This window comes from Mastomys coucha, unplaced genomic scaffold (genome assembly GCF_008632895.1).
Source record: "Mastomys coucha isolate ucsf_1 unplaced genomic scaffold, UCSF_Mcou_1 pScaffold3, whole genome shotgun sequence".
Taxonomy (NCBI): Eukaryota; Metazoa; Chordata; class Mammalia; order Rodentia; family Muridae; genus Mastomys; species Mastomys coucha.
The window spans coordinates 42,969,406-42,982,093 of NW_022196909.1; the positions used below are offsets into that span (position 1 = coordinate 42,969,406).

The 12,688-nt window shown below is 44.2% G+C and overlaps 1 protein-coding gene across 1 annotated transcript in view; it reads right to left on the minus strand.

The window, feature by feature from the left end:
- Positions 1-12,688, minus strand: part of Trappc10 (trafficking protein particle complex 10) — a 66,173-nt gene that overhangs the window by 35,675 nt on the left and 17,810 nt on the right. Inside the window, exons 4-5 of the mRNA XM_031346815.1 lie at positions 3,275-3,471; positions 743-938 (exon numbers count right to left, since the gene is read on the minus strand). Of these exons, the coding sequence (XP_031202675.1) occupies positions 743-938; positions 3,275-3,471 (393 nt within the window). The remainder of the gene's footprint in view (positions 1-742; positions 939-3,274; positions 3,472-12,688) is intronic.

Below are 12,688 nucleotides of genomic sequence, written 5' to 3' on the forward strand. Positions count from 1 at the left end.
CACAGAGAATGGCTAAGACACTCAGAAAGGTGTCCACAGTCACACAGAGAATGGCTAACACACTCAGATCCCCTCACCTGCACCAAAGCTTCCTCATATCTCTGAGACAGATGCTTCAGGATGAGAGATAAAAATCAAATTTCTAATCCAAATGTGTTTTGCATTTATTGAAAACAGGCCATTTCTTCAGTCATGGGCACACTGATATCTAAGCAGGAAGCGCATGCTTTCTCAGTCTAAGGATGGCAAAAAGCACAGGGAGCCCTAGAAACAAGACTCCTGACCCTGCACTACTGCTGCTCCTCAGCACATGGACCCCACCACATACCTCTGTACACCCAAAGGCTTCCTTTCAAACCTAAAGGCTGATGGTAAGGAACAATTTCAAATTCCAGTAATGAACCAGCTTAACACAATCCTTTCCTGAAAGCCATGGGATGTTCTCAGAAAGCCATCCTCCAACCCCAGTGTCTGGACACTGGTGAGTCAGCATGCCCAATCCTGGGCACCTCTGCCTAACTCATGGCAGACTTCAGAAGTCACTGTGTCCAAATAAAATCAAGATGAGCCCGGTTGATCAGAACTGGGTGGGGCAGTGATGAGCTTCCAGCCAGCAGGAGACCTACAGAAATCGTGCATACAGCAAAGAAACGGTAACACCCACTCTACCAGCTACATGGTTGGCTCCAAAAGCTAGTGGGGCCCTGCCCGAGAGCTGCCTCTCCAGTCAGGAGGCCAGTACCTGAACCATGAAGTATTCACAGAAGCTCCAGCCTGGCTCTGTCCTCTTTTCCCTCAAAGTCCGCATGTCATCCTCAAACTTGCCAAGATTTTTGGTAAAAGACATGAGCAGCAGAGTCCTGAGTTTGGTCAGGAAGGCATTCCAGGATTCCTGAGTTCGAGAAGAGTCCTTCAAAGGGTCAGAGAGCACAACACACCTGCAAAGACATGAAAGGCAGTCTGGGAAATCCTTGGGGCTCAAAACACCTGCTCGGCTGAGCCTCCTTCCCAAAGCCCACACTGCCTGCCCTGCTTTCTGTCTTCAACCAGTGAAAATCGTCAGGGAGGGGCCAAGCAGCTCACAGCTATCAGGCGGGAAGCACTGCAAAAGTTTCTAGTAAAGTAGTCTGCCACAGAATGGCAGAATGGCCAGGAGTCAGAGTAGGACTGAAGAGGGGTGGACCCGCAGGGCTGGTTGTGATACAGGAGCCACACCACCCTCAGCTCCCAACCCCCATCCTCACGGGCTCCTTATGCTGTCACAACGAAGCCAAGCTATCTTAACTTGACACAGGAGGCCCAGGCCCAATGCAGGACCAGCTTCAACGCCCATACTCCAGTCTGGTCACCAAGCAGCCATTCTTTCTCCTCTAGCACTTGCTAGCTCATCTGCTATCAATCCCACACTAACCCCACTCCACCATCACAGCAGTCCATCCTGGGAGGCCCTGCAGTGAGCCCTGGCCGTCCCCACAGATATGCCTCTGCCACCATCCCTCGACTGTAAGGACAACATTAAGAAGCAAGACAGATACAGTTGACAGACAGGTGTGATGCAAGGAGACTGTACCCATGATGTAAATAAACCTAAGCTCAGAAATGATTTTAAAATCTGGATGCAATGGGCATCAATAGTTGTCCTTAATAAGTATTTTATTAAGCTGCTAGCAAACAGTGAGATGAACCAACTCTGTGCTCTAACACACGCCCTCAGGAGACGGCAGCCTCTACACAACCACCAAAAGGTGAGGCAGCACGGAAAAGCCACCCCTCCCACCACCTACCCAGTAGGCACTGACCCCTCTCAGAAGGGCAGAGGCCAGGGCTGCCAGCTCAGCACCTGTCCCATGGCACTCTCAGGAACTGTAGTTGCCCCGACCCTTGCTGAGCAGTAGCACAGTTTCCTGTAGTCTCCACAGTGCAGGATGGGAACCCACAACACAACAGCACACGAGGCAGGGCATTCCTTCAGCAACCTGCTGCCGACAGCAGTCCGCACTGCATGACACTACTACTCCCTTGTCCCTCCTCAGGCCTTTCGACGCCCACACTCTCTACATCATCATCTGTTTGCATGATTAAAAAGACAGAGCCCAGCACAGCTACAGATGCAAGGAATGGACACTGATCAGAGCGTGGCAGTGTCTCCCAGGGCATAGCTACAGATGCAAGGAATAGACACTGATCAGAGCGTGGCGGTGTCTCCCAGGGCACAGAAGACCAGAGCAGCTGCTAACAGGGGCATGTGTGAAAAGCAGTTCCAAGGAGGGCCTCAGAGAGATCTCGATGCTACCACCATCTCAGACAGTCCCAGTGTTAGCATCTGACGCAGCAGTATTTGCCAAAGGTATGATGAATGCAGAGACCCTGTAACCAAGCCGCTCCCCTTTAAGGAGCTGATTCTAAGGAAGGAGTTGGGGCATGCACGGTATCTGGGCTGGAAAGACATGGACAATGTCGTCTGGAGTAACAGTAAGCAAACAAGAGCCTAACAGTCCTGGAGGTTTCTATAAACAATGTACAGACTGTGTAAATAATGTGCATGGGTGTGATGCCCTACTATGTGCTCACTAACAATAAGGGACATGGAAAATTTACAATGTACTAAGTGACAACAGCAGCTATCAATGTTGCACAGAAAATGACAGTGTTCTGAAGAGACACAGAGGAAACCGCTCTGCTCTGGGCTGCTTTCCCACTTACTTCATATACCCTGTACTTCTCAGCCCATCCCTGGCCCCCAGCACCTCCCTCAGGCCCCCAAAGCAGGATGGTGGCACTCTTAGAGGCTCTTGCAGCATGGGGACACTCCACTGGTGGTAATGACCATAGAAATGAGATCGTGTCGCACCAGGGCATCTCTGAGACAAGTCAGCACACAGTCACCTGGCCACCTGGGCCTGCAGGGCTAAGGAGAGGAAGTTCTAGCAGACGCAGAGGAGCTGTCAAACACTGCAAGGAAGGGATGAAGCCACTGCCTTGCAACTTCCTTCCAGGAACTTTTAAAAAGTGGACTACAAACAGAGAAATGCGTGTCCCACGGCTAACAAACTATTTAGGGAATTCTACCCTATTCAAGGGCTGATCTTCTCCAGGGCCACTAGGCCCTGAAGCCTTTCCGCCTAGGCTGTACACCTAGAGATGACCTGCGAGGCCAGGAATTGCAGAGGAGGGTTTGGGGAAGGGGGTCCAGCAACCCTCTGCAGTTTTCTAGACTGCCTGAGTCAACGGTTATCACTGACATCAAAGTGGATAAAATGCAAGACACACTTACCTGTCACTCTGTTTATTACAAAAGTCATTTCTTATTTTGTCCACAATAGAAGTTCGGGGAAGGATGTTGGTTTTGTTTTTTTTCTTGGCATCATTTTCAACTACCACTATTAGCCAGTCCACAGAGCTATGAGCTTTCAGAACATTCTGCCACTTGGTGAGGTCGTCTTTTACCGTAGCTTTGTACACTTCAGTATCCTAAAAATAAATAAGTCACTGTGAAGGTGAGCTCCCAATACCCTTTCATCTCTAGGAACAGAGTGCCAGTAACAAAGAGCCACTAACCACAGCATTTTAACACACTGTGGCAGCCAGAGTGGGAGCAGAGTGGGTGTCTCAGCACCGGGATATCCTGGCACCCAAAGGCATAAGATAGAGCACCAAGGGCTGAAGAGCTGAGGAGGTCACCCAGGATGCTAATAGGGTCCATGAGCGGAGGAGGAGCATTAGTCAGGGTTCAAGCCCCCTAAGGCTGTCACCATCATTAGCCAGCCAGGACCCAGCTGTCTGGGTAGCCCTCAGCTCTCAGGAAGCCCTGGAATCCTGATCCAAGCCCAATGCCCCTTGAATTCTCCACATAAGAGCCAGAGAGAAGATCACCCAGCTCCCTCATGCTGTCCCAGCTCACAGGTGCTGACAGGAAGCTGCTCAATTCAAAACAGCTCCACTTCTCTCTCCTAAGACCAACCCAGTGGTCAGAGAAAGTGGCACTCCCTAACACAGCACACTCTGTAACCCTATACTATAGAGGCTATGGCACAACTGCAAGGTTGAAGTAATATAGCATCAACTGCACAGGGAAAGCCTGTCTCAAAACACAAAACAAAGCCGGGCGGTGGTGTCCCACACCTTTAATCCCAGCACTTGGGAGGCAGAGGCAGGCAGATTTCTGAGTTCCAGGCCAACCTGGTCTACAGAGTGAGTTCCAGGACAGCCAGGGCTATACAGAGAAACCCTGTCTCAAAACAAACAAAAAATAAAAAACAAACACTAAAAATCAAAAAGGATGATCCTTAGTATGATAATTTCAATGAAAAAGTAGTACCATTTACAATGACTCCAAGAACTAAACTAAGCAGCATAGGGAGTAGGGCGGCGCAAAACCTCTGTGAAGTTATGACTAAGACCATAACAGGGCACAAAGGAAGACAAGCTCACTGCATGCTCCTAGCTTCAAGAGAACTTACCATTATTAAATTCTTCTTCAATCAATAGTGAATTAAACAAGGCAACTTCAATCAAAACTCCCATGCCTCCCACCCCACCCTTCTCTCTTCCTTCTTCCTGTCTCTCCAACTGTAGTTCCAGCCACCACTGTGTAAAAACTTACACTACACTGTGTAATGACTTAGTCTACTGTGCTCATAGATCTGCAAGCAGAAGGTGAGGTGCGGAGCTGTGTGTTTTAAGGATGGGAGACGGAACACACTGGGTGAGTCTCTAAGGGCCTGGTCCTCCTTATGGCTTTCTGAAAGCACAAGGCTTCCTATGACAGTGATGAGGGTCTGGCCAGCAGAAGGTATCGACTACCTTAAAAATCACAGCCACACAAGCTGAACATGAAGATATAAAGACCCAGCCTCTCGACAGAGGAAAGTCCCTGGCATGCAGAGAAGTACATGCTGGGCATGGCATCCCGGAAAACAAGACTTCCACTCGTGACATCTAGAAGAGAACATGTGTGTCAGCAGAAGTTCATTTTAAGTATTTAGAGGTTCACTACTGTGCACTCTCTTCCAACCTTAACACTACACACAATGTAAGAAAACACTGACTCTGACCGCAACAATCAACAGAGCGGCAGTATCCACACACAGAGCGGCAGTATCCACACACAGAACATGATCTGACCCGCAACAATCAACAGAGCGGCAGTATCCACGCACAGAACATGATCTGACCCGCAACAATCAACAGAGCGGCAGTATCCACGCACAGAACATGATCTGACCCACAACAATCAACAGAGCGGCAGTATCCACGCACAGAACATGATCTGAATAGAGCTGAAGGTTCTAATAAAGGGGGAGACTGTGAGGAAAATGGTGTCATGCCAATGTGCTGTTCATTTACACAAGAAGACTGGATGTCTAAGGCCCTCAGCCCACAGATACAACCCACAGAAAAACAACTTGCAGCTTCCAGACCAAGCACAAGTGACAAGGTACAGAGTTACCAAAGAAATCACAGGAAGATCAATTCTCTTTTTTAAAGATTTATTATTTATTTTATGTATAAGAGTACACTGTAGCTGTCTTTAGACACACCAGAAGAGGGCATCAGATCCCATTACAGATGGTTGTGAGCTACCATGTAGTTGCTAGGAATTGAACCAGGACCTCTGGAAGAACAGTCAGTGCTCTTAACCAGTGACCTACCTCTTGAACCCCAAGATCAGCTCTTATTTCAGACACAAGGCCTTCCTGAGTAGGACACACTATCTAGAAACCATCTTTGGCAACCACATGCTTTGCTCCATAAAAATTAAGCTAGCTACAGATGCACATGCCTGATACTGCTAACACACCCATTTCAAGGAGGATGACAGAGGACCAGAAACATGCCACCACCAGACCACGGAAAGGACACAAGCCACAACACAAGGAACTCTGCAGTACGTGGAAGACAACCCTTATGGACCCTCATTTTACTATCACAATCTGAAAAATGTAGTCACAGAGAAAAGCCAAGTGACACAATGCAGAAATAGTACAAACAACTCTTTGTGAATATAATACAACCAACGGTGACCTCCCCCAGCCTTAAGCGGGCTGAACCAGACCCTGTCCTTGCCACAGAGCAGCTAGCCTGCTTAGGGTAGAGTTCCTGAGATAAAGAAAGCCCTTTTGTCCTGCCACTTCTCTGCCTCTCCCAAAGTTCCTGCTAGGAGCCATGCCTTGCTGAGCTGATCCACCAGCCTTCCGGACAGAAGGAAAAGATGCTAATTAGGCCACAAGATCCTGGATTGTTGTGAGACAGGTTTCTCTGTCTATATATTCTCAGACTCTGAAATACACATTAGACCTAGATTGGAACCTTTGACTTGGTCTGGTTATTTCTCTCACAGTCCAAGTCCCCTATTTTCCCCAGGCCCCTGCCTCTCTTTCAGGAACCCGGTTTGCGTAGCTGTTAGCGGCTACAAGTGGTGCCAAACACGTGGGACTTGAACACGAGAGGATCAATAGAGGGCAGCACTGTCTTGGGCAGAGCTCCACAGAAAACAGAAGAAAATGGTATACCATCCCGCATGGTAAGCAACTTATAGTATTGATGCTAGCACTAGCCTTAATTTCATCTTTTGGAAGTGTTGCTGTAGGTGCAGGAGGGTACCGGCTAAGCTGAGACAGCACTGGCCCGATGCTGATCTCACTTAGAGGTTGACAGTGATGATTAGAATCGGAAACTTCTTCCCCCCACCCCCCCAGACAGAGTTTCTCTGTGTAGCCTTGGCTGTCCTGGAACTAACTCTGTAGACCAGGCTGGCCTTGAACTCAGAAATCCGCCTGCCTCTGCCTCCCAAGTGCTGGGATTAAAGACGTGCGCCACCACCGCCAGATCGGAAACTTCAAATAGGCAATTATCCCTAGTCAAAGAACTATATTAGGTGAGAGGAACAGGGCATAAATAAAAAATAAAATAAAAATAGTAAAATACAGAAACAAGGGGTCGGGGAGATGGCTCAGCAGGTAAGAACACTGACTGCTCTCCCAAAGGTCCTGAGTTTGGATCCCAGCAACCACATGGTGGCTTACAACCATCTGTAATGAGATCTGACGCCCTCTTCTGGTGCATCTGAAGACAGCTACAGTGTATTATGCCAGAGTGAGCGGGGCCGGAGCAAGGAGAGGTCCTGAGTTCAATTCCGAGCAGCCACATGATAGCTCACGGCCATCTGTACAGCTACAGTGTACTCATACACATAAAAATAAATAAAATAAATCTTTCTTTTAAAAAAATACAAAAGGAGAGGGATACAAACAAATAACATGAGAAAGAAAGATCAAAAGAAAAAAAATGGATTTCAGAGTTATCCTAGAGACAGAGAAACTGAGAGACATCTTGCTTTCTCTATGGCTCATACAGGGGACATCCCTGCTCCTGATTACAACAAATCTTCTACCTTCTGTGTTATAGTCAATGCACAGATCTGTCTACATGTCAATTTATGTCTGTTTTTGACTTGTGATCTGAATAATTGTCGTTCTGTGTTTCATGTTAAAAAGAAAAATGTTTAAAAACTTTATCTGCTGGCTATCCATCTCTTGCTTCAATCTCAGGGTGTAGTGGAGGCTGATGTAAGTTGCACCCCACATTTAGCCAGGAGTCTGACAGCAAAGGGAAGTCCTGCTGAGAAGCTGCTTTTAAGAAAGAGCTAAGCTTAATTCCTAAGGCAAATAAGCTAACAGTTGCTTCTTCCTAGAAAAACCTCTGCAATTGTGATTATTGGGTTCAATAAATGACAAAGTGCTTTTTCTCTTAAAATTTTAGCTAGAAAAAAATAAAAATTCCTTGATTGGTCTGCATTATAAGATTTGTGTAGCTACTTCATTTGGTTTCTGACTAGTCATAAAGGTATAAATATGCTCTGTACCATTATTGGCTTATAAGTTGTTGGGTATGGTGAAAACTTGTAACTTTGGTAACAGAAAGTTAGCTTAAAACTGGTAACTCAAGGTTGGAGTCATTTTTAACAACTTCACATGACATAAGCCAGCCAAGAAACCTAGAAGCTAAGGTAATTCTAAATTGAGATAATATTTTATGTAATTCTTATCTGAGAAACTAGATGTATAAGAGATAAGATTCAAAACAATGTCTCTTTCTTTATTGAAGCATTAAATGTTGCACTATCATACATTTAGTTGATGGCCAAACTTTTTAACTTGACAGTTATATTTTGGTATTGATTTAAAGGAAAATAAATCATTTAAAAATTGGGTTTTGCTCTCCAAAAAGTCATGGTTATGCCTTAATATTACAAAAGAAAGCTAAAAGGTATGGTTAAAGTTGCCAGAGTTCCATTGGCTGCAGTTTACAGTTTGATCGCAAGCTCAAGATTCTTAACTCACCTATATTTATATAATTAAGATAATTGCAAGAGTAATAATAGTTAAAGACAACTGTGGCCAGTATGGGCCCAAAGCCCCTTTTACATAAACTTTATTGGATACAGTGGTAAAAGAAAAATTTTACCCTCTGGAGGTTAAAAAAGAGATCTCAGCAAAAATTTATTAAATAAAAACAGCTAGTAAAATTGTTGGAGACTCTCATAAAGGGGTTCTCTTTGTCACACAATTATCTCATGAGAACGCTAATGCAGCTCTCTGCGGCCATCCAGCCATACAAAGCAAAGACAGATTTATTTAGATAGATTCATTTTCGTGTGGAAATTAGACCCTCATTCAATCAGAGTCTAGCTGTGTTAGCCTTACAGGAGATCACAGTACATAAAAGCAATGCTTTCTCAAGCACTGAGGTTATAGGAATGTTTTAAGTATAAATCAGCTTAAGAAAGACTGTTAAAAAATTTAGAGATGGACAGTGGAATTGCTCCTCTGGAATCTGTCCTCACTGCAGGAGGTGTAATCTCAAGGCCAAAACTCAGGCAGTATACTCAGAGTAAAAATATTCACATTTGAGATAATGCAAAGCACAGAGAGGCCTCAGCGAGGCTTGTGTGACATTTCTTTTGTTTTGCAAACCCTGCCTAGAGAGGCCTCAAATCTCCTTGGCTCTGGGGAATTATTTTTTAAGATAAAAAATTATTATTAATAATTATTAATTATAATTACTTCTGATATATTCAAGTGCTATTGAAAACAAAGTTTAAAATCACAATTTGTGAAGGTCAATGAGGCTGTAAAATCTATAGAGATATTACAATCTGTCCGCCTACTTCATATAAAGTTATTGTGTATTTAAAAGGTTGTTTTTCCCTCTACATCCTGGTAATTTTAAAGACTTGGCTTCTAATGAGTTTGTAATCATTAGAAAATTTTGTCTTTAAAAATGGCTAATAGCCAGCCAGGTGGTGGCGGTGCACACCTTTAATCCCAGCACTTGGGAGGCAGAGGCAGGCAGATCTCTGAGTTCGAGGCCAGCCTGGTCTACAGAGTGAGTTCCAGGATAGCCAGGGCTATACAGAGAAACCCTGTCTCGAAAAACCAAAACCAAAAAGAAAAAAAAAAAAAAAAGGCTAGTAGCCTTATATTATGTATAATTTTTTGTCTCTGCTTTAGTACAAGAGGCTAGGACTTTGAATTTTTCAGTGTACATTGATTATTATCTAATCCCTCTATTAGGAAATTTTACTACCTTTGCTCTCTTACCACGAGCTTTAAAAAAAGAGTAGTTTCAGAGGCAATATCTTTTTCAATATTTGGGCCTCAGTTCTATCAAGAAAGAAAAGATGAGTTGCTTACTTCAAATTACTTTTGTCTAAGGCCTTAACTTAAGCTCACCACAAGATTTAGGCCTTTGTTTAAGTTGTCAAAATACAGAGTAACTGGTGAGAGACATAGGGCTTTTACAGAGAGTAAAGGAAGCTTCTATAAGCAATTGCCATCTACTGTAGTCAATTACAATCAAATGTTTGGTTTTTGTTACTCAATATGCCCACAACTCTTTGGCAAAAGAGATTCATCTTTTCTCACATCCAAAGTAAAGTTTTAACATTATATTATGAAGTTGTTATAATGTTAAATTGCTTATGATAATTTGGCATTTTTAAAGAAAAATACTGATTTAAAAATTAAAAATAAAATATACACGTGACTATTGATACCTTTTCAGGCTTCCTAGTTGCAATTACCTTAACATGAAAAGCAACAAAACTGTAATTGGTTATTGTCTGCATTATATTTCTATGCTTGGTGCTCCTAATCAGATTAAAACAGATTATGGAACTGACTATTACAGTCAAGCATTTGAGATGTTTTGTCAACAATTTAATGTTATCCATATTACTGAGATTCCTTGTAATTCTCAGAGACAAAGAATTGTTAAACATGCACTTCACACTTTGAAATTTTGGTTTTTAATAATAGAAGAGGGGGAATCATACCCTCAAAGTTACCAAAAAGCATATCTCGCTTTTTACTTGTTTTGAAATTTTTGCAAACTGATGCTAAAGGCCACTCTGCCACGATTGTCACTGGCATCCACACACTTCCAGTTCATATGCCATGGTGAAATGGTGAGATCCACTTACTAACATGTGGAATGGTCCAGACCCCATCTTAATATGGGGAAGAGGCTCCGTTTGTGTCTTCTCACAAAAAGAAAATAGAGCACAGTGGCTACCTGAAAGATTGGTTCATCAAGTGGACACAGATCCAAAGTACTTTTAGTAAACATGTTTTCATCTAAAATAATGGCAAAAAATTGTTTAGCCAGTAAAATAGCCTCCAGTAATTTCCTGAGAGTTAACAGTTCCTTTGTGATTCTCAGAACCACTTCCCCCACACCTGGAGGCCAGACCTGGAGTCTGAGCATTGCTAATTTGCAACTCAATTGAGTGCCTGGGACATCCTCACAGATAATGTTAAACTTGTTGCTTTTAAACTCTTGTCTTTGTATTTTAAGCAGGTTTGTTACAGACATGCAGGCTTGACTTCAGAGAGGCTCTAACTCGTGATCAAGAAAAGCATTAAGTACATATTGTGGCTTTGGTCTGTATGGGGAAAAGGTGTGCTATGAGGGCCTGCAGTCAAAGATGTACCACTGAATCTATGGCTCTCATCAACCTAAGACAGAGTCATGTGCCAAGAGGCCGTGTTTATTAATAATAAGCACTAAAAGGCCCTGTTTGTACAAATAAACACAAACAAGCCGCATGTGATTTCTGAGACGGGTAGGAGAGAGACCAGTAGATCCAGTCCTAAGACAGACAGGGCCCGCCAGCCACCATAATTTCCTGGCAGGACTATGGTACACTAAGTATATCTTATGCGCAGTCCAGCTAATTTTTAATAAATAAAAAGAGAGGAACTGTGACCTCCCCCAGCCTCAAGCGGGCTGAATCAGACCCTGTCCTTGCCACAGAGCAGCTAGCCCACCTGAGTGGAGTTCCTAAGATAAAGAAGCCCTTTTGTCCTGCCACTTCTCCCTGCTGAGCTAATCCACCTGCCTTCCAGACAGAACAACAAGATACTAATTAGGCCACAAGATCCTGGCTTACTGGGGGATGCGTTCCCTGCCTATATATTCTCAGACTCTGAAATACACATTGGACCTTGATCGGAACCTTTTGACTTGGTCTGGTTATTTCTCTTGCAGTCTGATTCCCCTATTTTCCCCCAGACCCCTGCCTCTCTTTCAGGAACCTGGTTTGCAAAACTGCTGGTGGCTACACCAAACTAGCAAAGTTTAACTGTTTCTAGAAACTGAAATACTTTCTGAGTAACTTTAGTAAAGGCTTGCTGTGCTAGCTCACATCTTTAATCCTCCACTCAGGAGACAGCAGCAGGAAGATCTCTGTGAGTTCAAAACTTGGTCTTTACAGCAACTTTCAGCCCAGCCAGGGTTCCACACAGCTCTATAAAGACTCTGTCTTTAAAGAAAAATACAAAAACAAAAATAAATACAAACAGAAAATAAAGAGAATTTATTGGGCTTAGGGGATAGCTCAGTGGTACAGCACTTGCCTATACTGTGTGAGACCCAGTACCTCCCATACACATACAACAAGAATAATGAACATGTTGGAAAAACAGGATGTATCTAAAGTAGTAACCAGAGGAAAATTCGTAACTTTAACACTTTGTTATCAATTAAAATTTAAGAATAAAAATATATACATTTCAGAAATGTAAAAAATAAGTAAACAGAAGAACAAACTATATAAAAATGAAAGAACTGAATGTGAGAGAAAACAAGAGTTGCCATCCCACAGTCAAAAACTGACCCAGAATTGTTCCTGTCTAAAAGAACTGCAGGAACAAAAATGGAGAAGAGACTGAGGGAAAGGAGGTCCAGTGGCCACCCCTAATTGGGATCCGGCTCAAGAGGAGGCCCAGGGCCCTGACACTGTTACTGATGCTGTGGTGTGCTTACAGACAGGAGCCTAGCATAGCTGCCCTCTGAGAGGCCCATCAAGCAGCTGGCAGAGTCAGATGCAGATACTAGCACCCAATAAATGGACAGAAGCCAAGGACCCCTATGGTTGAATTAGTGAAAGGCTGGAAGAAGGTGAGGAGGGAGACCCCATAGGAAGACCAGCAGTCTCAACTAACTTGGACCCCTGAGATCTCTCAGACATAGAGCCACCAACCAGGTAGTATACAGGAGCTGGTCCAAGACCCCAGACACATAGACAGCAGAGGACTGCCTGGTCTGGCCTCAGTGAGAGAAGATGCACCTAACCCTAACCCTCAAGAGACTTGAGGCCCCGGGGAGTGGGGAGGCCTGGGGGGGG